The 26,051-nt window shown below is 43.3% G+C and overlaps 1 protein-coding gene across 3 annotated transcripts in view; it reads left to right on the top strand.

Moving 5' to 3' along the window:
* The first annotated feature begins 908 nt into the window (after positions 1 to 908).
* plce1 (phospholipase C, epsilon 1) overlaps positions 909 to 26,051 on the top strand; it is a 75,925-nt gene continuing 50,782 nt past the window's right edge. For all 3 annotated transcript variants that reach the window (XM_079333745.1, XM_079333747.1, XM_079333746.1), the window contains exons 1-4: positions 909 to 1,093; positions 12,769 to 14,271; positions 14,630 to 15,037; positions 15,298 to 15,507. In XM_079333745.1, coding sequence (XP_079189871.1) covers positions 13,678 to 14,271; positions 14,630 to 15,037; positions 15,298 to 15,507 — 1,212 coding nt within the window. In that variant the 5' untranslated portion in view covers positions 909 to 1,093; positions 12,769 to 13,677. The remainder of the gene's footprint in view (positions 1,094 to 12,768; positions 14,272 to 14,629; positions 15,038 to 15,297; positions 15,508 to 26,051) is intronic.

Here is a 26,051-nt window from a genome sequence, read left to right on the forward strand (position 1 = left end):
TAATACTTTCAGAATAAAGTAAAATAAAAAGTTAATGAGCAACGTAGAGCGACTACAACCACAATTTTCAAACGTGTTGTATGAGAAATGTGCTTTTTTTAATTAATGAACTCTGAAGTCCATTGTCAATTGCTATAAAACATTAAGCAGTTTTTGTTGGATTTCTAGACCTTCTTTTGTATCTAACTTTGTAATTTGGGATTTTAACTTTGTACTATAGGCTAAATCTTGACACGTTATTCTTTGATGACACTTTAGCTTGGTTAAACTTTTAGCTGTATTGTCGTTCATTTACTGCTCTGTGTGCCCTTGAATTGCCCCCCCGGGGACAAATAACGTTTTTTGAATTTAATTAAAAACAACTATAATGTAGCCTATAAAACTCGCTGCATATGGTGGAGCGACTGTGGTGCGAAATTGTAACCAGACATTCCAATGTGGTGACACACACACACACACACACACACACACACACACACACACACGCACACACACACACACACACACACACACACACAGAGAGAGAGAGAGAGAGAGAGAGACGCACTTATTGTCCTCCTCTTCACAACTCACTTAGCTACTGATGAAACGAGATGCTGCATTCAGGTACTGTTGATTTTGCTGTAAAGCAGGAAAAAAGCGGTAGCCTATAGATAATGGATGGAGGACGGCCAGATTAAATAATTACACGTTGCATGAGTGACATTTAATTTGTTAATTGCATTGTCAACCGCATTTCTTCCAAATTCCCACCTATTTTAATTGTATAAATGGTGCTGCAGTTGAGCCCATGGAGTCTGCAAAAAAAAAGTACTCCTGTGTTTGACAACTGAATTGACAAAAAGGCATTTTTGACTGCTCCTTGAGAACTTCGAGCCTTGATTTTGACTGAGAAATACATTATTCCGAGGAGCACCTGAATGCACCAGAGAGAAGAGAGAGCGATTTCCCACCGCAGCACGAGCTGCTGCTGCTGCATCAACTGTCTCTCCGTCCGCGAGCGCTGTGGAGCGAAAACTGAACTTAACATGTGTGTAACTATTGACTGGGAGCAGTTCTGACGGATGCTTAACTTGATTCACAATACTAAAGGGTAAGTTTGTTTAATTTTCATCCCTACACTGTCATGCCAGTACACGGCTTTACATGCGTTGCGTTGCACGAGCGTGCTGGTCGGGAGTGCGGTTTGTTAGTGAAGTTAACCACATTGTCAGTAAGCACACTACTGCCCACAAACCCCCAAAACAGCCCCATACAATCAGAAGTACAGTTGTGTTATCGCACACTTGTTTTGACCGGTGTTTTAGGCTGCAGGAACGTAGGTCAAAAAGTTGTTAAGCTTGACTCCACTTCTGCTGGGACCATGAACCGAAAACCATCTCAGAAACTTCGACCAGTCAATAGTTTCCCAACGAATTTAGGGCCAGAAAAGGTTTTAAAACTATTCCCGTTTGCCTTTGCTTACTGAGGGCTTTGTATTACTTGCACCTGAGTCTGAAATCACGTGTAATTGTTTTCATGTCTTCTTATTTAAAGTTCCCCTCCTCAAAAAAACTGTCAAGGACAAATGGTTGGAAGCTGCTTATTCTTCCATTCACTGTAACATCGCGTGTGCACGCGCGCTTGTTAGTTTTGAAGCCTGTGACAGGTCGTGTTATTGTTTACATAAGCAGGGTCCCTAAAGGCGCACCCCCGGGAGAACGTGTCACCTTTGACCCCCCTTGTTCGTGACGTTCAAATGATTCCCTTATTGTTGCTTTACTTTTTTGATTTGTTCAACTTGCAAACGGGTGTGACATGTAAACACAGGTCAGATGAAGCTGTCCTTTTTACCTAAAGGACAACTTTAGGTAAAAAAAACCCAACAAAACATGACAGTGTGACACAGGCCTGTGTTTGATGAGTCCTGGTAAACATGGAGATGTTTGCAGTACAAAGTGAGAAGCATGGAGAGAGCAAAATAAAATTGGGATTAAATACAAATTAGAACAGAATCGACTAAAAGATCTTTTAAAGCTCACTTGAGCTCTTTTTTTTTTTAATCGTTTGGAGATTCTTTTCCTATGTTGACTTGCCTATTTGATCATTTCTAGATATTCTTTTCTCATGAACATCATGAAACAAAGGGAGTCAGAGAAGGTGTGGTGATGTTTTGAGATAGCAGACGAGGATGAGACTGGTTTAACGGGATGTTTTCAAATGTACTGTTTATTTTTTTTCCACATCTTTGGCCTCCCTGATCTGGAACAAATATAGACTTTGTCTTGATTACATAAGAGCGTTCTGCTGTTTCAGTGTGTTCATATGAAGCCGTACAGTAGTCGACCTTTGGCCTTTCATCTTGAACGTGTAATATGGAATTTATCGTTTCCTGTCGCCCCCTGGTGTGAAGTGGTGGTAAGCTGGAGCGATCATCGTGCACAATGAACCTGTTTATATTATTCTTTGCTTGCCAGCGTGTTCTTTTCCACCCGTTCACTGATAGCCCACTGTGGCTATGTCTGCGTGAAACAGAAGAAAAAAAACTGCCACTTTCTTACGCCATCTTGGATTCTGCAGTCTTTTTTTATTTTTATTTATTTATTTATTTATTTTTTGAATGTTGAATCCCCTCCTCCTCAAAAAGGACAACTTTGCTCTGCGAGAGTCCGTGTGCGAATAAGCCACTTGGGAAGAATACAGGGCTGTCATGACATTTTCGAGCAATTTTCAGGAGTGCACACAGTGTGAGAACGGCTTAAGTGATTACTTAGACAGCAAGCACATGAGGAGGAAAAACTGTGGCGCGCCAAAAACCCCCCCCCCAAAAAACGTGTTCAATATCGCATTGACCATATGACGGGCAGTTGGGAGAAAGCAAAACGTGTTCCACTTTCTTTTTTGCTGTTCTGCACGTTTCACACGAACTCGGTTGTTCTCACTCTTCCCTCCATCCTCAACCTCTTTACCAGGTAACCTCTAGGTAACTACCATCTCGTAGTTATTTGTCAGGCAGAATGTTTTTTTCCCCACACGTCTCTGGGTTTCCATCCGACAGGTCTAATGTTTGTAACATGCCGTTCTAATCCTTGTCACTTGCAAAACATTTAACCTTTTTTTTTTTCTTTTCTTTCTCTCCACATTGCAATAAAAATCTATCCTGCAGCACTTCTCACAATAATGACATAATAATATCCATATGCATTTCATGGAGAAAAAAAAATACAGAGGAAGAAGCAATTACTGTAGGTTCTCATCCAGATATAAACCAGAACCAGTGCAGCCAAGTTTTCTGGCTTTATTGAAAAAAAGTTTTGCTCAAACTTGTCTCTGATATGAACTTTTAAGTTTTGACTTAAGCTGCTGAACAGAACAAACACTTGACGGGAAACTGTTTGTCCTGTGATCGCTACATGAACTAAAGGATAGCTTGTCCCCAGTTATTCAACACGCTTAAAAAAAACGGATTACACAAACCAGAGTTCCACATTCAGTCCGTTTGATTGACCAGTGTTGTTATATGAAAAACTTAAATCACCGTGCCCTGCCTGACTCCCTCTTTCTCTCTTCGTTAATCAGCGCTCGCTCGCACACGGACGCACGCCGTGCTCGGCGTTCACACGCTAATCCGCCGTGAAAAAAAAAATACAGTCACCCATTCTTGAGTCAGCCTCTCTCTCTCTCTCTCTCTCTCTCTCTCTCCCCCCTCTGTAATGCTCGCACAAACATTGACACACACTCTCACACATAGAGCCTGTCTCTCTCTCTCTCTCTCTGTGTGTCTGTGCTGTTTCCACTCGGCCCTGCCCTCTAATCAAAGCCACATGTTCTCCAGGTCCCTCACATGAAAAGTCAGTTCTGTTTGGAGGAGCAGCCTCTCGCTTTATTACCGGCAGGAGGAGACGGTGTTGACAGTGAGAAATGGACCTTTGAAGGATTGCAGGTTGTTGTTTCCTCCTTTGAAAACGATGACTCCTTTTTTTTTTGTTTTTCTTTTAAATCTCTTTGGCCTTGTTCACGTTGCACCTCCAAATTGCGTTGTTAGCACACATATAGATTGCATGTACCTTTTTTTTTTTATTTTATTTTTTTTAACACAAATCTGATTCAAACCACATACACAGGCGATCCGACGCAGTCTGACCGACGCGGTTGCTTCAGTTTACCTTCTGCGTCACCTCGCAACGCGACACCATCGACAATAACGTCGCTGTAGTAGATCCAGCAGAGCCGGAAGTTAACTTTGCTACGCGTTGTAAATCAAGCCCGCGTGGACAGATCCGCTCCGCAAAGATTGTTTGCATCAGAAATAGACGCACTTCTCTGCCATCTCTTTTTGCTGTTGTGTTTCCGGGGGGGGGGGGGGGGGCGGTAACCTGTTACCATAGCAACCAATGTAGATCAGACCATACGGACGGGTTAGTCAGTTAGATCGGAGTCTGATCTGATTTGGGGAAGAATCGGATTTGGACGGCAGTCTGAACTCAGCCTTCGTGTTTTGATGCGCTCGCTATCGTCTCCATTGTTTTCACATAATGGGGAAAATCAGTTGATTTGCAATTTACTTGAATCACTTGCTTCAGTATTTGGTGTCTGGCTTGAAAAAAGTCCTCCTGAATCAAAGTATTATGTTCTTATTTCATCCTTACAGATATTCATATTCATTTTCCCATCTTTGGATTAATCTGTTTTTTTTTTTGTAGTTAATAAAAATAACAACAACAAAAAAACACGTGAACCATGGAGGCCACATTGTCGCCGCTCGGCAGGAATAACGGAACAAACTCTGCCAGTGTCGCCTCATTACGGGACCGTGACTAACATCAACACAACCAGTCCCAGTGCCCTTTATTGTGAGAGGGCACGCCACACAAACAGCCTTGGTGACTCATGACGTATCCCAACCCCCGAACACTAATAAATCTCTCTCCTCATGAAGAACATTGCAAGCCTTTAAACCCTCTTAATAAGGCGGATGCCTCCCTTTGTATCTGCTTCGAGACTGCCCTCATGTTCCATCCCGATTTCTCCACCGAACTGCACAGCGGGGCAGATGAAAGCGGCTTCTTTCATTTTGCGTCTTTCTTCACCACACGACCCATAATTCTTTGCCAGAACTCGACCCACCTCATTAGTATCGAAGAACAGCAGCTCTTTGAATTCACTCGGACTTGAGTGAGGCTGGACCGAAGCGATGTTTTTTTTGACAGTTCTCGATGTGATCAGAACTTAGTGATCCCTTTTGAAATAAAAAAAGAGGTTTTACTTCGAGATCCAGATCTCGATTGAACAGCTCGGCGACTCCTTCAGTGGTTTGAACTGGGTTTAACGTTCGCCGTATTGAGGCTGGGCTCGCTGCAGTTTTCTCCCCGCGAGATTGAAACGCCGCTAAACGCCACTCCATTCATCACATTATGCAAACCTCCAAAATGGAGACGCAACTCTGCGTACTTGTGCGTTTGAATCGGAACGCAGGAACCTTTTTTTGGCCCCCTTTTCGAACGTTCCATCGATCCCGTCCTTCCTTCTCTCATCCCGGTCTTTGCTCTGCGATGGCAACATTTGTCAGTTTCTGTTAAACTGTGACCACTTGAAGGAATGTGCTTCTATTGTAGTCATATGATGTTTCTTTTCTTCTCTGCCCCCCCCCCCCCCCCCCCCGTGTTAAAGAGAAGGGGGGCTCCTTTGCATGAGGAGTACATTTATATGCTGCAGATTTAAAGGAAGCTGCAGGATTTACTCTTACTGCGATTGTTGGATTGACTCAGCAGAGCGTCTCTGTTGTGACTCATCTGATCGAAACCGGTGTTCTCATTTCACTTCGCAGTTTGCTGACAGGTGGAGCGACCCCCCCCCCATTCACAGCAGCGATGGAGATCCCTCCTCTCTGACCTTCTTAGTCTGTTGCTGGGAATGCCAAAGAGCATTTTTGGCGGCTCAGGAGGATAAGTGGCAACTTAGTTTGAATCCGGCTCTGGTTTTACACTCTTGGTTTTTCTATCCACCGACTGTAAAGTGTCATTACGAGCTTCGTGGTCATTTTACACATGAAGGATAGAAGTCCTTGTCGGTACAGTTCTGCTTTCCGCCTCATTGATTGTTCTGTATTCTGGCTCCGATGCGAGTTTTGGACCGTGTCCTCGTAGCAGGCTGTGAGTCATCGTTGGGATGAGTTGTGAAATAATCCCCTCATGAATGAACATTAGAAAAAAAAAAAAAAAAAAAAAGGCTTTTATGTGAGAGTGGAGGATAAGTGATCATTTAGGACAAAAGGGCTGAAAAAAACCCCCTGAGTCTATTCTAGTGACACAAACTCAAATTGATTGTCATTATTAATGAAGAAAAAAAAAAGGTTAGTATGGAGAGGCATTATTGAGAAACCCGTTACTTTTGAAGGAGCTGAATGTGTCGGCATCTCAAATAAACAAGTGAATAATTTTTTTTTTTCATCACCAGAACTTTGAAGTAAGAGATTGTGGCAATGCAGTTAGAAGTCTGTCCTCATTTAACCGAGGTGGTTAAAGCCGTTTATTAAGTTTGTTAATGTGACTCTAAATGACGTCTTTACTTCATGAATGTTAAAGTCACTGATGTGGGCCGGGCTCTGTTTAAGGTCTGTGTTAATCTCACACTGTGCCACTTCAACGTATGCGAGAGAAGCAGTGTTATTAGTTAGGTTCAACTGAGAAGTTCTGCTCAAAGATCCGATTTTTTTTAAATTCCAGATTGATGTTCAGCAGTGATGAAAAACCCCTCTGAAGACAAACGAGGGGAAAAAGTGACACGCGCTCAAACAGCACACACACACACACACACACACACACACACACACACACACACACACACATATACAGTCCTGTTGTTAGGCGTCTGATTCTGATTAAAGTTTCTTCAGGATCATCAGAAGTGCTGCTGAGATCATCCCCTTCAGTCTTTTTCGTCAACATGTGTTCCACTTTACTGCAGCAGCAGAGAGACGTTGGCTCGTATTGGAAAGAGGGGCCAGCAGTTTTTAAATCTGACGACCGTCTGGCCTTATTTCATCTGAACTTTGGAATCAGTTATTTCTCCTCTCAAAGCTGTCTCAAAGCTCAAACCTGTTTTAATGGTAATGATTTAGGTCGAAGTGCTGGACAGAGCGCGGGAAAATTACAGTTTAAAAACATTTGAAATCACTCAAACGAAATGGAACACTCACTCTGACTCACGACAGTGAACAGACGGGTCTGTAGCTCAGCTTAAAAAGCCTCAACAGAACAAGCCCGCCTGGCGTCTACGGGTGAACCGTTTCACCATGTCGGTGCACGGAAAGAAAGCACGTTCGCCACTTGTCTTCTTTTTGACCTTTGGGACACGAGGTTCACTCGGTCTTTTAAGACACAATGGTGCGCTCACTCGCCGTTTCATATTTCAGAACGCCTTAAAGTCTGCTCTGGCGTGAACAGGGAGCCGATGGAGAGAGGATAACGCCGGTGTGATTCGTTCATGTCGGGAGGATCCGGTTGGATCGCGAGCCGCAGTGTTCGGAAACCATCTTGAGACTCTGAAGACTTGTCTCTGGCTGAGCCGACAGAAGGACATTACAGTCATCGGGAATAGATGATGCGACGGCATGAATGAGGACCTCGGCGTCCTTTCACGCCGGTAATGATCTGATCTCGGAGATGTTCCTAAGATGGGGGGGTGAACTTTGGTCTCTGCGAGTGATTGCGCGATCATTGAGAGAAAAAGTGACGTGATCAGAAAGATGACCTCGTTTGAGCAGAATTAAGCAAGAATAAACGTGTTGATAAGCAGCTGCAAGACAAGCCTCAAGTCCAGCTGTATCAGACTCGCCTGCTACACTTAATACCAATGAAAAGCAATCCGAAGAGAACAGGAAACCAGGTGAAGTGGAAAAAGCAACGGACCCTGTACAGAGCCCTGGGAAACCCCGTGCTTGATGGCACAGGACCCAGAGAGGATGTTGTCACAGAAAACGCATAAAAGTCTTTGACAGGTACGATCGTAAACACTCTGGAACTCATCCTGAGAGGCCGAAGGAATTCTCAAGTCTTTCCTTTGGTATACAGGAGTCCACCGTAAGAAGCACTAAGATCCAACAGCAATAAAACCCTCGTTGACCCTGAATCTAGCGAGTCATTCACCACTGAAATAGCTCAAATAGCTGACTAACATTGTAATAACTTTGAGAAATGCGTTCTTTAAAATCGTCTTTGGTTTGTGTCGCTCGTTCAGTTTGTCCAGGTTGGTTTTTGAATAATAAATTGAGCATTAGCAATATTTGACTCAAATTAAAAATGTTTTAAGGGATGCCGCGCAAGAATTTTGTCAGCTTTGGATGACAAAACAGATGAGCGTATTCTCCCTTTTCTCCTGCTCAGATGTTCAGGAGGAAACGGCAGGGTAAGTGTTGTTCACCATGAGTTTGCGCGGCTGACCGGACTGACGGGCGGGTGTGGCGCAGCCGTTTGTCAGGAGGCTTAAGAGCTGCCTTCGGCTCTTTTGTCTGCTGCCGAGGTGAACGTTTTTTGGTCCAGGCGGAGTCGACGACCATCGGCGGGCTTCAGAAGGCCCCGCCTTCAGTCACCGACGGGCGACGTCACTCAGGCTTGGGTCAGTGTTACTTGCAGTCCATGGATCTGAGAAAGAGGAGGAATAACCTGGTGTTCTGATACTTAATGATACCGTGGTCATGACACCTGTGTAGCCAGATTTGAAGCAGTGTGATATTGTTGACTCAACCTGTTTGATAGTTATGCCATCAACATGTGCTTACATGTTCCTGTCTAAGTTTATGATCCTATAATGCTTCATAAAACTTTGGATTTAAAAACAAACCTCTTTTTATTTTTTTATATCACGCATGTTATCTCGATGCAAATGTGTTTTTCTCAGTTTTCTAACTCGTGTGCGAATAATTCTAATAATTATTGTGACTGTGTGATTTTTGTATTTTTTTTTCTGTTATTTTCTCGAACGAGACGCCTGCTATAGTACGTGCCATGTTCTGGACAATATTGTACCTAATACATCAAGTGAAGCCGAATGGATTAAAGCTTTTCTTGGTCAGTGCACTTGTCACTCTGTGTGACCTGGTTTCCCCGTCTCTGGGTGTGCAAGTGTGTGTGTGTGTGTGTGTGTGTGTGTGTGTGTGTGTGTGTGCGTGTGTGTGTCAGTCTGCGTTTTTAGCCTGAGGCTGAGATTTAGCCTGAACAAGCCGTTTGCTTTCCCCCCGCCGAGGTCACAGTTCATCTGATAACAGGACGTGTGGCACTCTGAACTGTGTTTGGCTTTCATCATGGTGGATTTTTTTTTTAGTTTATCAGCTGCAAACATGAATTTTTCCACTTTTGACTTCAAGCAGTTTTCTCACCTTTTCAAATGATTGTGAAGAAGGTGTGTCAAGTGTCTTTGGGTATCTAGAAAAACACTTATCATTATCATTATTATTATTATCATTATTTATTATTATCATCACTATTATTATCATTATTATCACTATTATTATCATTATTATCACGATTATTATTATTATTATCATTATCATTATTGTGATGTTGTGGCTTCTAATCAGCTCATATCATTGCCCACATTTTAACCTATAAGAATTGAACCCAGACTGATGAACACTAATTGATCCTGTGTGCTGTGGCACTAACACGCTGCACTTTAACTTCACATCCTCCCATTTGACACAAACCACAGTGTTGAAACACTCCTGCTGCTAATTGTGTTGGTTGTTTTTTCGAATGAGCTTGGCGGCTAGCACAGCTGTGTATCATGCCTGCAGTGAACTGGTTGGCTGGGGAAACCAAAATGTGAAGCCTCTGTCTGCCCTGCTGACCCACAACTGGGCCGTGTCGTCCCCCTGCCATATGTTCTGTGTCCGTTTTTTTAACCTCAACATTACACAGCTGTTACTGTGTAGTCATGACGTACGCAACAGTGACAGATGATGAGCAGACTTTTGTTTTTCATTCCAGTTTTATTTCCGCTCCACTTTGATTTGCGAATGAAAGTCGCTGTTTTGACCCGTTTGCTTAACGTTACGTTCCAAACATTCATGATTTCAGGCCAAGAAGAACAAAGGCATGTACACACAGGTTCACAGAAAAAGGGTGGGGGGGCGTGTTTTTTTATTTTTTTATTTCACTTTCAATTGAGAAATAATCCAAAACACCGAAGCAGAACATTCCCCTTAATGACTCGATTGAAAGGCTTCACATGGATATGTTCAGTCAGTGAGAGACATCCAGCATGTTCTCTTCGAAAGTCTGGTTGGACCTGTTCGACAGCTGTGACAGGTGAGATGTTCCTGTGAGAGGTTAGAGCGGGCTCTCACAAGAGTCATAAACGGAGCACTCCAAAAATGTATTCAGACGTGATTAACGATAACTTGCTGATAGAATCTCCAGTTAAAAAAAAAACCAAACCCTTTTATTTAAGTAGGTCAGCTTCTGAGACTTTTTCCACAACGTTCCCTATCAAGGTAAAAGTGCTGTGTTCGGTCAGCTGTCAGCTCCAGGGACGGGACAAGCAACTACCATGTCTCACACTTGCAGTCGGAGAGCGTGGATCTGAAATCCATCGTTTACTTTGGAACTCACGGTTGATTGAGGTTTTTTTTTTTCAACACAAATACGTTGTGTTTGTGTCTCTGTCTCTGTTATTTGTAGTTTTCATTGTCTTACATTTCGTCTCCGGAAATACAACAACCTAAACCTCAGTCACAGACACCATTTACAGTAAACAGATTAAAAACAAACATTTCTTATAGAAGAAAAGCTAATGCATTATTAAAGGTATATATTAAGCCTTTCCCATAACAAACATACCGCTTCTCCTTGACGTCCTAAATCTGTTCTGATGAACGGCCAGTGATGATGTTTCCACTGCTTGAATGAAGCACGTGATTGCATCAGCATCAGCAAAAGCATTTTGTTGTAAAACATAAACACGTGATGTCTGCCGAGATATTTTTTTGGAAAAGAGTTTCTGGTGTCGTTTGTCATTTGGCCGGAGGTGTCATTCATTCCAAACTGTCTCAGCCAAACTTGTAAGACCGATACAATTTGTGTGTAAATGTAAATTTGGAATGTCCTGGTGCTGGATACGGTTTTGTTGTAAATGCACTGTTGCTATTCTTTTTAAAAAAAATGTTTTAAGTCTCTTCTACGAAGTTGCACTTCAGCCCTGATTACTCACCTCTCTACCGTTTCAGGAAATGGACACTCCAATCGTCCAATTCATTTATCAGACGCTTCTGTCCGATGGGAGGTCGGGCTGGGCAATTAATCAGGTTTTAATTTCAGTCGTGGCTCTGGCTTCCCAGCATCATAAAAAAACAAGATAATGGAGATGAAACGACTACGAGGTGGCGTTCCGTGTTCCGCCGATGTCGTTCATGGTTATTGTTACGTGTGCTAATTGCTTCAAAGTCTTCGGCCTCCCTTTGTGAGAGTGATTTACAAACACAAGCGTGGATCTAGAAGGGAGAGAACCAAACGCCTGTAAGTTCCAGAGCAGTGCAAACGACTTTGGTAAATCTGGATGTCCATTTTTAGAGAGAGAGCGACCATTCCTCCTGTCACATCACATGTTGGGCATCTTTTCTCACGTGACTCTGAAAGTTGCTTCCAATGAAACGTGTTTGATGTCAAACCTCAACATCCGAAAGAGATAACCAAAGACAGCAAAGTGACGACACTGTGAAACACCTTTTCTGATCGCTGTGCCGCTCCCGTAAGTTGAATGAACTGCACGCAAGTGAACAGCTGCTGAGCTGAGTAGAGCCTGTTCCATCTGTTTAGCTGAATGTAGCACAGAGCCTCGAGAAAGAGTCTGCAGACATCAGGCACCTTGATACAATAAGATCAGTCATTACCTCCCAATTGGCATGACTCCTCTCTCTCTCTCTCTCTCTCTCTCTCCACACACACACACACACACACACCCTGTAAGTGTGGAGCTGGTCCTCTCTATTTGGGCTGTTCCCACATTCTCGCAGTAGCCCACACATTTTGGCAGGAAATGAAGGACTGTGGTCACTCTTAATTCTACGGGTCTCACGCGGTCCAGTTTTTCAGACGTATTCGTCACTGTGCGTTGCCACCACGATAACACCGCAACCACACGATTAGCGTGCCTGCACGCTGCGGCTCGCTGCGTCCGTTCTGAATGTTTTTCCTCGCAAGCAGTGTGCCTGACTTCGTCTGGGATTTGGAAACCGAGCAGCGTTGAATAAAAGTGACAGCGTTTCGTCTCTTTAGCAGAATGTTCGAAACATTTCGAGGACTGCTCGGCAAAAATGAAAAGTACAATAAACGTTTGCAGTGATTGTAAACAAATGAGGGTCACGAGAGGTGAAAATCCAACACATTTACTCTGTAAACAAATCCATCTGGGGGGGGGGGAGACGAGGGTTTCTATTTTGAGTGCTTTTAGAGAGTTTCTTTTTTAGTTCTGATGTTTCTCAAATAAGTTCCCCTCGTTTCAGTTGTGTTGGTCACAATAGCTTACAGTCTGTGCGGTGATGTCGTTGAATAGTTTCAGATAAGAAAGCAGATGTGATGACAGAGAGGGGGGGGGGGGGGTCACAGAAGGACATGAGAGAAATACTCGAGTTGTTTTAAGTTTCTTAATTGTACTTCTCGTGTCTTTTTTTTTTTTGCAGTTATGCATCATCCATGGCACTCTCAGACTTTGTTCGTGTCTCGCCACATGTTTAAACATTGGACTCAGATGTCTCTGAATTCTCTATTTACTACTTTAATACGTCTCTTTCAGGACGTGCGAGTGCCAACTATGCACCCGGTGCCCGTCAGGACCAATCAGAGCTGTCGGACGCTGGCTCACCCCCAACGTCGTAAACTTCCACTGTAGACCCTGCTATCAAGGAAATTCCTCAGCTCCCTCCAGGGTCACCTCTGTGGGCTTTTCTATCTGCTGGTTTGTACAGCTGCGCAAGCTTCTGTTTCCACAACACACGTACAAAAAGCACGCAGATCACCCTGAAGCCACTATTGGCCCCCAGCTCAGACCGCTGACCACGATAGGAAACTGAAAGAGAGGGAGGAGTTGTGTGGCATGACCTGAAGAGGATCCCTCTCGTCGTCCAAGTACGTATTTCAAAAATGAGCTGAATCACAAACACTGTGTTCAGTGGTGCTACGTTATTGACGGTTTCGAGGTGCACTCGTATTATGTAAGCCTCTTGATCACTAAGTCCAGCACAGAGAAAGCTGCTTTAAGCTTCACCTAGCTGGAAGATGGTGAACTCGTTCGTGGGAGACGCGTGAGAATACCTCCTGCCAGGACGCACGAGACCCGGCATCATTCCCAGTCACCCAGCCCAGCTGTCTTATAAACATTACAGTGCTGTCAAATTACAAAATATATTGCTTTTGAAGTCTGCAAATCGCATTTCCTCTGCAAATTTCATTTCCTCTTCCTGCTCTTTGGAGCCACTAATTAAGACGGACATTGCTGTCTAAACATTAGGAGTCAAGTGTTTCAGGGAAACACGTGTCTGTCTTGGATCAGATTTAGATAAAGAAAAAGAAAAAGGACTTGAGACATTTTTTTTTCTCATTCTTAGGTTAATTGTTCCCAACTGTAATGTGTGTTTAACATATTATCATTTCCGAAGCTGCAGGAAAAAAAAAGCATAGAGGAGAAGGCTCCAAAGGAGATGTGATGGCCGCTGAAGAAAATCAAACGCAGGTCAGTGATGCCGTTCTGGCTGCTTCACCTCCATCCATCGGGAGCAGAGCAGGCAGAGAAGCCAGAAACGTAAAAGACAGGAGATACTCTGACCAATCATGGAATCTCAAACCCCGGAGTGGCCCATCCCTCCTTGTATATAGGAAGTTGTCATGTGACAGTGGGAAAGATACACTTCTGGACGCGGAATACAAGTTTGTGGATTATGGATCGAAATCGAGTAAAGAAATGAAACTTTGTCCAGAGCAGCTGGCTGGCAGGAGAAATAAAGGAATTCCGAACAATGTTCCTCCATTACCTGGAAAAGGTGTGGAGGGCTCTTTGTGCCAGCTGGACACCGCTGCGGAGGGTGTGGATGCCCGCGGAATCCAAACGGGCAGCACCCACTGCTCCTGCAACATGTCGAGCCTGAAGAGAAGTCCACACATCAACTGTTCCGACAGCAGCAGGTCCAGCCCGAGCCCCGGCTCCAGCCCGATTCCCAGTCCTCGTCTCAGCCCGTCTCGGCCGAGGCGACGGCACATCCGCCGCAGCAGCATGCCCGTGTCTATGCTGGCTTTCCACAAGGTAATACAGGACAACAAGCTGCATAAAATACTTAAAAGGGCTTAAGTGCTGTAAAAAAATATTTTTTATTTGAGATAATCAGACATAATAAAGTTTACAGTGCCAATAAAATACATTCAGATGCAATGTGGAAGACACTTCCGCTGTTAAAGAGCTCAAAGTTAATGAGTGATGAAGTTAGTTTAAATAAGTAGTTCACTCGTCGTCAAAGCTGTTTGATACTCATTTTAATATCCTGTGTGTGTTTTGGGCCATCAGTATATAATGCTCTTATGATAAGCCTTCATGCACCTTGACTAACATGTATTTGGTGATCAGGAGTCAGAGTACTTTAACTTGCTCTGCTCTCTCCTTCTAGACATCAGCCTACCATTCTTCTCAGTGCAGTACCTGCAGTGAACCGAGCTCTTTGGCCTCCTCTCCCTGTAGTTCCCCTCTGTCCTCCCAGCGCCAGCATCACCAAAACGGACACGTCAAACGGCGCCACCTGAACGACGGTTACTCCAGTTTGGAGAGGCTCAATCGAAAGCCCCGGGTAAACAAATGCTCCCTGGAGAACCTTTTTCTTCGCCGGGCGTCTCTGGAAACGACGACATCCAGCAGGAACAACGCGATGTTGTTCCCCGAGGCGACGAGGACGTGCAGCGGGGGCAGCAGCACCGACGAAGAGGATGGAGACAATCTCTGTGACGACCGGGAGTTTGATAGAAACCGCATCGAGCGATCCACCGTTCTGGTGAGGCGCTTCTTCAAGAACAATCAAAAGGTAATCACATGCACTATTGCTTTTGTCTTCTTTACTTTATGAAGTTTTTATTGACATTTGAATAAAACAAAGACAAAATAAACAACAAAAAAAGACAGAACTGCAAAAAAAGTTTGAAATAATGAAGAAAAAAAATAAATAAGATGAGTTAAAAAACATTAAATAAAAGTTGCCTTCTTGACAATTATTCCACATTTAAATTACCGAACGCTTCAAAACAATGAATCCGGCTGAAAAAACATGTACTATTTTTTCTCAAGGTGACCAAGTCAGTGTGCACAGGAACCCGAGCGATTGTCAGGACGCTGCCGTCGGGACGCATCTCCGAGGAGGTCTGGGAGTTGGTTGTCCGCCGCAGGATTTGGAGACCCGAGAAGACGGACTTATCGCCAATCTTAATGTGCAGCGTGAAAGAAGACGTCCGATTCTGCAGAGGGATGCTACGATTTGTTGGAGATAAACTAAAGCAGGTAAGAAAATAAAAGCGCAGACTTTCCTGTTTAGAGATTGAAAAAAGCAGAGCTCTCAAATGTGTTAGATTCAGCATGTCCGTACCATAGAGCGTGCGTCACAACGACTCGCTGAGCGGCGAAATGTACGGCCTTCAGTTTTTTGCGGGGTAACATTTTTCCACGTGTCCTCTGATGCGCACGTGTGAAAAGAAAAACGACCCGGATGCTTGGGGGATGTCCCGCGATTGTTTGAACGAAACGGAACACCAAGCGTCGTTTTACGAGGCCTGAGCCAATAAGCTAATGGCAGCACAGCGCTACAACAACATCTTCAAAGTACGCCTTAATCCGTGTGATGAAAAATGTTCTTTCAATCATCACACCAAGGAGGGGTTTCCAAAGCTGTATGTTTGATAGCTTTAGGACATTCTTTGCAGTGGGTTATGGTTAACGTTTCCATCTTTATGGTGTTCGTGGTCTTACGTCACTTGTCACAATGCTGTGTCCAATCACGATTTTAGTAGTTGGGTTTAGTAGTTTGACTTTATTTTTTTTTTTGATCTCACTGTTTTAGCTGCAAGAAAAAAAAGTGCAACTCTTCACTAGCTACTGTTGCACAAGAGTATTCATGAATCGAGTTATCCTTGTTGCAATAGAGAAATATTGTTCTCGGCGAGCACTGTTCTGTTGTTTTGGTTTAAATGCGTAGCGTATTTTGCATGAAAGATGAATAATTTGTCCTTGGAATATGTTAATAGACCAACACAAAGTACAAAAACAAACACGCACACACACTGGCTCTTTGTTCAGGAAAAAAGGCTCCTGCTGTGGAAAACTGATTTATTCTCTGTGAGTTCTGCTCCCCGTGTTACTGACAGACTGAATGTGCGTGTGTGTGCGTGTGTGTGTGGAACAGAGTTGGCATCAGCATTAAAGCTCCAGCCATGAAAATTGGAGAGAGAATTAATGAGCAGACTGAGTGAGAAAGTGACAGGCAGAGGGGAAAAAAGACCGAGCGAGATAGAGACTAACACAGCACTTCTCTGTGTCGTTATCAAGTTTCCAGAGAGAGAGAGAGAGAGAGAGAGAGAGAGAGAGAGAGAGAGAGAGAGAGAGAGAGAGAGAGAGAGAGAGAGAGAGAGAGATTTTACGAACGTCTCACAGGAGCCGCTCAACTTCAGCAGCCTGAGCCGTCACTGTTTCACCAGTTTAACCCGGGGGGCATTTAGTGGGACAAAGTCAGACTTTTCTGTCGGGGAGGGTCTGAAGGTTTAGAACCAGCAGCATCCCACCAGGATGCTCTCAAGTTGTTTCGGGTTATCTTATCGCGCCACTTCCTGCAGAACTCAAAACACATGGAGACAGAAAACCAGAAATTCGTGGACGTAAACAGCCACCTAAGAAGACGAGAGGAATTTTTTTACGTTCATTAAACCTTGTATGTGACAGCTAATTATTTAATAGATATAGAAAACGGATCCTTTGCAGATCAACATTCCTTCTGGTCAGTTTCGGCCCGAGATGAGAAGTTTCTATTTGCAAACTGTGAACTGTTTACGTCTCGTGATTCTGTGACAGGATTCTGGCGTGTTCTGTAGCTTTACTGTAAATATCTCTGCATAATTTGCACTTGCATAAGATTTGTATTTTTTTTTGCAATTTTTTTTTATTTTTTTATATGAGTTCTTGCATAACCGCAACAGAGCCAAATCCTGTCCAAACTTTCTGACCAATGGCGATGAAGCTTTTACACTTACAGCATAGAATCACACACACTGGCACTCATCTGTGCATACTGCTGCTGCTGCTGCTGCTGCAGTGCGGTTCCCGACTTTGCCAAAGCGTTTTTTATGACCCCTTTGTGGTCGTAGAAAAACAGGGCCGAGTTAAGTCGGAGCAGAGCCGCTTTAATAATGAGCCCATTGAAAAGTGTGGGGGTTGCCAGCACTTTCCCTTTTTTTTTTTTTTTTTTTTTCTCCCCCAAACACCATCGGAGCTGCTCCTGTGAGGGGTCACCAGAGAGACTCGGAGAATCACTGAGCAGCAGCGAATACGTTCGAGCTGAAGAAGTTGTCATCGGGATCATTAAAAAAACAAAAAAAAACAGACGCATGCGTGGAAAAAAACCCCCTGATATTATTCCTTTGTAATCTGCACAAACGTTCTGTCGGAATTCACACAGCGAATGGAAACGTAACGCTGTAACAAAACAAAACAAACGATTGCATCACACAGTTTAAGGCTTTAGAACTTGTCCGTGCTTGTTTTTCACTTAATATCACTTCATGCACTCATTCCTTAGGAAGTAGGAGTAAAGGTGTTTCGCGGATTCCACACACGGATACGATATGGTACACAGACCCCCTACGTGCGGCGTGCGTTCGCCTGACTCTGCAGTAATCTCGTCGAGGAGTTTTCTGGAAGTATCCTGTGGCCCTTTTCGTGTTTATTGCTACAACTAATGAAGCGAGCCAAAGAACACAGGATTATGTGAAGGAGGGAGCTGGAGCAGGGCAGAAGAGGTGGAGAGAGAGAGAGAGAGGGGTGAGAGAGAGAAAGCTAACGTACCAAGAGCAGAGAGCACATTTGATTTTTAACAGTGGAAAAAGAAGTGAATCGACCAGGGAAGAAACGACAACAAAGACGCCATCAACTTGAGTTTTAAACTTGTTTAGAGGGTCGGAGTGGAAAACCATGATGAAGGAAAGTATCTAAATGGGAAAGGAAAATACAGCCACATTGTCCAAACTGGTTTGTTTCTCCGGAAAAATCCTGGAACATCACAAGTTTCAGGATAAAATCAGAGAATAGATTTTCTTTTTGAGAGAGTGAAGCAGTATGCCTCTGTTTCTCCTTTTTCCCCCCTCTTCTTTTTTTAATCTAGGACTCTATAATGAAGTCAGTCAGTTATTCAGGCAGATACTTATTAAGTAACTTCAGCCCCTTTCTGCAATTTCATATTAATTATAGCTCCACAAAAAGCTGAACTTTTTAAATCAGCCCACCTATAGTGTTTTTTTTTTTTTTTAAATAATTGTTTTACCGCTGACTGTGAGGGACGTTGAACACACAAAGCAAGGAAGTGTTTCATTACTTTGTGCAAGGTTAACGGTGGCAGGTTCATTTGAACAGAAACACACACACACACACACACACACACACACACACACCTGGTATTAGGAACAAATAGTCCCTGAAGCCTGAAGCTTTTTATCGTTTGACTTTGTGGAGGCCACCAATTAAAGCCCTGCTGAGTCCTTTCATTTAACCCAAATTGGTGTCAGGCTGAGTGGTAAGTAACCACACACACACACACACACACACACACACACACACACACACACACACACACACACACACACACACACACACACACACACACACACACACACACACACAGAAGCAGGCCGGCAGAGGCACATACATACACACACACTATTTTATCAACTCAGACTGACTGGGAGGGGGCCTAATGGATGGACATCGTCTTCCCACTATTACCAGAGGTCCAAAGTAGTCTTCAGGGACAGGAGTCCATGGTTCTCTGTGGGGACTCTCTGTGCTTTCCTGTTCCCATCAGTATGTCTTAAAACTGGACACAAAGCCAGAATTCTTCTCTTTAAAGTCCTGTAATATTATACTTGGAGAAGCTATTTACAGACAGGATGTTACAGTTCAGTATCGTTAATTATTTCAGCAAAGACAGTTTTTACACTGTGGTTTGAAATGGACAACATTGTACTGTCCATTAAAGATTAAAGTAAAGACGTGTCCAAAGTCACGCCACTCATTCATCACTTCTGGTGGTGTGTGGTGGTGACTCGAAAAGTACTTCAATCAGATATGGTGACGTTTGCCAACCTTCAATTCTCAACATGAACAATTCTCATTTTTGCTACTACTACAGGACGCTAAAGCTCAGCTACTTGTGACATACTGCTGCGTGTACTGCAGTTAAGCTCTTTTGCTTGACTCGGACCCTTCTGACTCTTGATAAATGTTGATCTATTCGCTTGAGTTAGCGAGTCCCAGTTATTTAGTTTTATGCTGCTCCTCTAAACTGACTCCATCCCCGTCCGATAAACAAATAAATAAATGAAGAGAGAATGATAAACATTCATGACTTAACCGTTTCATTGCCTGTCGTTGGTGTGCAGCTTTTATGGTCGGCAGTAATATTTAAAATGCAGCCTGAGACACATGAGAGCCGTTGTTAAAGTCCTCCATTGTTTGCACTGTCGGATGCAATTTCCCAAAATAGCTGTTTGCTAAGTTGGCCTGTAAAAGGCTTAATGTCCTTTTAAGACCCGTTCTTTATGAGTTCAGACCATAACTTGTGCAAACACATCCAAATCATCGTTACCAATTAGTGCTCGCGTCGAAGAGAGCGTTCAAAGATAAACGTTCCGGGAAATATCCGGCTCCATGTCGTCGTGGAGTTCGTGGCTGTTCCAGGTGATTCTGCTTCGGATGGTTTCCTTTTAAAGCGCTACGTCATCAGACAGAGGGCAGTGACGGAGAGTTAGAAACGAATACACAAACTGCACACCTGCAGGAAAATGCTGTGTGCGCGACATTAAAGCATCATGGTGAGACAGTTTGGCGGAAAAGGGTTCGAAAGAAAACAGATGATGTCAAAGTATGCTGTTTGCTCTTTGCCAAGTCAACTGGAGTCAGGAACATTGTTGCCTACATTGGCGGCTGTCCTACATTGTTCGGTTGATCTTCTTGTAGTCAGCAAAGCATGCAAATGAACACTGTGGTTTCATTTTCAATAAATCCAGCTGTCATCTTTTAGAAAATGATCTTTGAATTGCATCACTGTAGATGTACAGAATGTCCCCGAGTAATTACAGCATTTGCTCATCAGAATGTTGGTCAGAGATGTTTTTTTTTTTTTTGGCCAAACATATTTGATCTTTAATGGGAACCCCCCTCCGCTCCAGCCCATTCACTTTTAATGATTGATCAGTGTTTTTTCCAACAGGGTGAAACACCTGCTCCTTCTGAATCCTACAATTTTCAACTGCCGATTAACAAAACAAAGGCTCGCCCATTCGTAAACACACATCCATGAAACCACACGCATTTGCCCTCCGTGTATGTCACACTCTTTGAACCTTGCGTCCATCACTCCAGCGATGTTCTCTCGCTGTGTGTTGGGCCACTACAAAGGAATGTGCCGAGCAGCCACTCCACTAACCCAGCTGGGTGTTACGGCTTAGCGAGAGATTAGTCAGCATGTGTGTGTGTTTGTGTGTGTGGGCTGAACACACTCTGGTTTATTCAGATGTGCGCTTACACAAAACAGGGGCATGACAGTAAATATGTAGCATACCTTTGTGAGGAGTTCTGTTTTTCTGACGGAGGAGCGCGTGTGCATGTGCAGTTTTTTTTCCCCATTGAAATGCATTCGGGTCTGTTTGTTTCCTTGGGGTGACAGAAGGGTGTCGAAACTGCAATGTGGGTGAGGTTTTTTTTCGCCTCATGGGCCTTTCGGATCTCTGTGATATTGTGGGGAAAATTAGGCAGCTCCGAAATTGTCCAGAGCTGAGGTCGTTAAACTACATGTCAGGACTCGACACACAAACAGAAGGCCGTGCGGGAAATGTGACCCCTTGAGGTGAATGCAGTTTGCAAAGACACACACTCCTGATCATTTCAAAACAAGTATACATATATATATATATATATATATGGGCACAACACACACTTTGTTTGTTTCCTATCAGGGGGAATACATGCAGTTGAAAAATGTAAACAAGCACACAAACTTGAACTTCCCGTCATGGTGACTAACACACCTTCTGTTCCTTTTGACCTCTCCCTGTTTCATCACCCCCCATCTGATATCACACTTCTGCTCTCAGCCCTCCTGCCTGCACGGCTGCACACACACTGTACTGTACTGTACTCCTCCTGTGATGTAAACGTGTGTCACTCTTAAGTCACCGAGATAGCTCACAGATCTGCTGCTTTGATTAGAAGAAAAAATTAAGCAACAATCCGCCTACATTTGGATTCAACGACAACATAAGGCACTTGTGGGTCCTGCTATAATTGTCGCATTCGAAGAATAACACAATCGATGTGAAAAAGAAAAAAAAAAGCCTGCCACTTCCCTTCCTTGCAAATGCTTTGGCTCATAGTGTCAGAGGTCAAACAGAGGGCATTTAGCTCAAAATAAAGCGTCGAGCACACAGGATGCTCTGTAATAATGTTCTGTAGAAACATTGAAATCTATCATAAAGGCAGTGTGAAGAACAACTCCTGACAAAGAGGGAGAAATCTTCAAGTAATAATCTCGAACCAAGGTCAGCTAAGTGTTTCGACATGAATTACAGTCAACGAAACTCTGAACTGTTTACACTCCTTAAGTGTCAAACTGAACAGAGAACTTTGAAAGCACCTCTCTCCTTTCTCTCCCCCCACTCAGACAAGGATATGAAAAAGGGCCGTTATAAAATTAAAGAGCAAAACTTGGGGAACAAAATATGAAGAGTCAGCCTTTGGTGCCATCTAGTGGCGGAGATGATAATTTGTGCCGCAGTGGTATTTCAAAACATTATGTGAACACCTGAGTCATGTTATGTGTTTCCTGAGGAGTCAGAACAGCGTACAAACTCTACCTCCTGCTGCATTCTGATCAGCAGGCTTCTGTGTTGTGTTTAATGTCAGACTAGACGTTCTTGTTGCAAACAGTTTTTTATAATTCCCACGAGTATTTCATTACATTTATAATTTGATTGGCAAAATTGTTTTTGTAACAATTCTAATACCTGATAATAATATGATTATATATATGATTCGGCTTTCCCAGTGTCAGGAGAAGAGAATTAATTTACTGTTTGTTAAATCAAGAAAATTAAAGCTTGTCAATGAGGGTTCTTGAAAAAGGTACAGCATAATACTTTGAAGAATTAGTAAAATAGAGTTAGTTACTTTCATTATCAATACAAATATTATATCATACTTTCTGAAAGCCCAAGAATACAAACAAAAACAGTCCAAATCTGATGATGATTTTATTTTTTATACAGTAAAGGGGCCACAGGTTGGATTCGAACCCGGGCCTTCTGCTTGAAAGACTATAGCGTCCGTTCACTGGGCGTGTGCAATATCCACTAGGCCACAGGTGTCAAACTCCAGTCCTGGAGGGCCGGCTTCCTCAGACTTTTAGATGTCTCCTTGCTCTAACACACCTGCTTTAAAACAATGTGTTGTCATTAAGCTCTTCAGAAGCCTGATAACGAGTCACTCATTGGATTCAGCTGCGTCCAAGCAGGGAGACATCTAACAGTCTGAGGAAGCCGGCCCTCCAGGACTGGAGTTTAACACCCCTGCACTAGGCCATGACCTAAATTCTATCATCTACCTCTGCATTTACTTGACAAATGTCAGCATGTCTTTATGCTTCTCCACCAGAGGGCAGCACTCCTGTTTAAATGAACAGCTCGTCTGCTGCTACCATCACACCTGTTATTTAGTGACGATCCATTCAAAAGCTCTGAGCCTTAGAGTCCGAGGTGGTCGAGGAAGACACTGTGTGTGCTCTGCCACAGATCGAGCCAGTGTCACATCATGTTGAATCTTTATCTTAATTAATATTGATCGGGGGACTTTGTGCCCTCCGAAGGCAATTAGTGAAATAAATGCAGAAGAAAGCATGACTGTGACCCACCCACCCCCCCGGTTACTGGCTCAGGACGCCGGCCCTCTTATCTGAGTGCTGATCAAAGAAATGCAAAGCGAAGACGGAGAGCGCAGGCCAGCTGTTTGCTTTGTTCGGAAAACCGTTTGATGTTAATGGACATGCATGAAGCGATTATTTTTCTCCTCTTCATTATGCAGATCCAACATCGCATGCTGTATTCACTTTAGCCTGTGACTGTAGCGATTAAGTGTGTCGCTAACAAGGCAATCATTGATTAAAGAAGAGTCCCCTGAGTTAAACGCAGCTGCACGACTTCTGGGACTCCACAAACTCTGTCCTACAGTGAGAACGTCTTGCAGGTTTATCTACTCTGGTTAACATAGTCATCAACGTTTCATTATCTTCTACTGGCGAGGTTTTGCTGCTTCAAAACATTGCAAATGTTATAAAGGTAGAAAATACTGCGTTTTTTTTTTTCTTTTCTTCAATAAACGGCTCTTACTGGGAGCTAGCCTTGAGCGAGCTGTCTTTAAAAGAGAAGCTGTTACAGCAGTCTTTAATTAGAGGTTGGCATAGAAACAGCAACTAATAAGGAGGATGAAGTGGCCGTAGCTCAGTCTCTATTGGTTTAAAAAGCCCCACAGCTTCACCTGTCCGCATGACGAGCCGAGCTGGAACAGCTGTTATTCCATGGTGACACCTTAAAGGTGATAATTAGACTTCATGAGGCCCAGGAGGGAGCACCCTTTTTTTTTATTGCAACCAGAATTGATTGTTTATATCCAGAGTTTACAGAAATACAATGTAAGAACATGAAATGTGAAATACAGGCGAGGGAAATATTGTGAATGCGAACAGTTATGTCAACGCGGATGTTGATCTTTTTCTGCTCGTGCCCACCTGAACGCTCGTATCGTAAATGACATCGTGAAGGGAGGCTCGTATAAAGTATAAAACATGTGGTGACATCATTCAACACTTGGGATGCGCTTCCAATCGAACTCTCTTTATTCATCATGCCCTTCACGTCACTGTGTTTGACTTTGAGTGTTGTCACTTCAGCACCAAAAAGACGTTTTCAATGTCGATCAATTCGCAAGTCGCTCCTGTTTTCTAAGTGCAGAAAAAAAACGTACAGTTTTCTGTACTCTGTCAGCCGCTTCATAGGATTCATAGGTATGTTTTTTTATGCCGGTCGAAGGCGGACCTACAGGAGGAGAATATCGCTACGTGTTGTAAAGTTAAAGTTCAAAACAGGGAGTGTTTCCGCACCAGCTTTTTTTCACAGTTTGTGTTGACCGTTTGACTTTCTTCTGTGGCAGGCCGCTGCACCGCTTAATGAGGCCAACTGGGACAAGGTTCAGCACCATTTCCGGACTTCTTACACGAAGCAAAAAGTTATCTGCTGCTTGATTAATATAGCGGATTTTTTTTTTTTTTGAAGATCAAGAAAACTTTATTTCTTTTTTTCATTTTTTTCAAAGTAAATAATAAAAAAAAAATCTTCATCTCAACTTTGATTCCGGCTCTCTTAGTTGATTGTCTTCAGCGGATCACTTTTGGATCAGCCAGTTGGTTTTGAAGAAAAAAGGGGAGGGGGGGGGTTCGATTTTCAGGTTCTGTGTAATAGCCCCTAATGAAAACACAGAGGCTTTATTTGAGTTGTGTTAGACATTGTTTAGACAGAGTCCTAAAGGAGGATCGATTGAAATCTTGTATACCAATGTCTCCTCCTTCGCCGTGTGTTTAAATGGTGCTCACTGATCATATCTCATGTCTTCCTGCTGGGTGGTAATGGGCCGGTTGCCTCATAACCTAATATGGGGGTACCCTGATACTCTGTCTTCTCCTCCACTCTCCTTTTCTTTATTCCTCTCTTTTTTCCTCTTTATCTCTCCACCATGTAGCTCGCTCTAATGATGTAAATCTCTCTCTCTCTCTCTCTCTCTCTCTCTCTCTTCTGCTCTCTTTCGCCTGAGCCGCCTCTCTCACTTTTCAAAGTGTACACAGACTGTGAGGGATTGGACCTCGGTGCTTTTTCTTCCTTTCTCTCCCATAAATCAGCGTTTTCTCCGCCGCAGTAAGTAAACTGTTTACTACAAGTTCTTGACGCACTTAGGAGAGAGATTTCAAGCATCTTTTCATTCATTGTGGCATGTGGTCGAAGCGTATTACACTTTTAAGATTTACATTTTAGCCTGGTCAGTGTTTCAAAAGCTGACCGCAGGAAACAGGGGGAAATGCTGCACAGTGTTGTGCTTTTAAATGAATCGTGTACTTCGCTGTTTTAGAATTGTGTCAGGTGTAAAAACGCAGCCTGACGCTGTGCACAAAAGCCAACGTGACCCAGATGTTCGGTTATGTAAAATGAAATACATTTTAATGAATTAATTTGTGTGTGTGTTTCAAAAAGAATCCAATATAAAACAAAAAAACAATGCAATAGCAGTAGTAAGAGCATTAATATAGAAAATAACACATTACAGGTCACTCCCACCTTCTGTTTGGTAAATCTGCCCGACTCAAAGGAAACTGACTGTATTTGTCGTGCCAGCATTATTTAAAAAAAAAGAAAAAGTGAAAAACATTCGTCAGGCTTATCTCGCCTGTCTGACCAGGACTGTTATGTAGGGAGCGTGTACTGTAATATGACATCATGAGAACTGTAAGCGGGGGGAGTGCGGGCCTGAAGAGGGGTCCCACTGGGTGCTCTGGGTAATGGCTTCCAGGTTGTTTTGGCCCTTTGAGATGACCCCACTTTTTTTTCCCCTTTTGCTGCAACTTTTTTTTTTCCCTCTTTCTGTGATCCTCCCTCTTCTATCCGCTTGTAATTCTTTTTTTTCTTTTTTTTTTAAATCGTAGTGCTCACAGAGCTTTAGGCTGAATATCTGCAGATACGATCAAGACA

The sequence above is a fragment of the Symphodus melops genome (assembly GCF_947650265.1).
Source record: "Symphodus melops genome assembly, chromosome: 21".
NCBI classification, from domain to species: domain Eukaryota; kingdom Metazoa; phylum Chordata; class Actinopteri; order Labriformes; family Labridae; genus Symphodus; species Symphodus melops.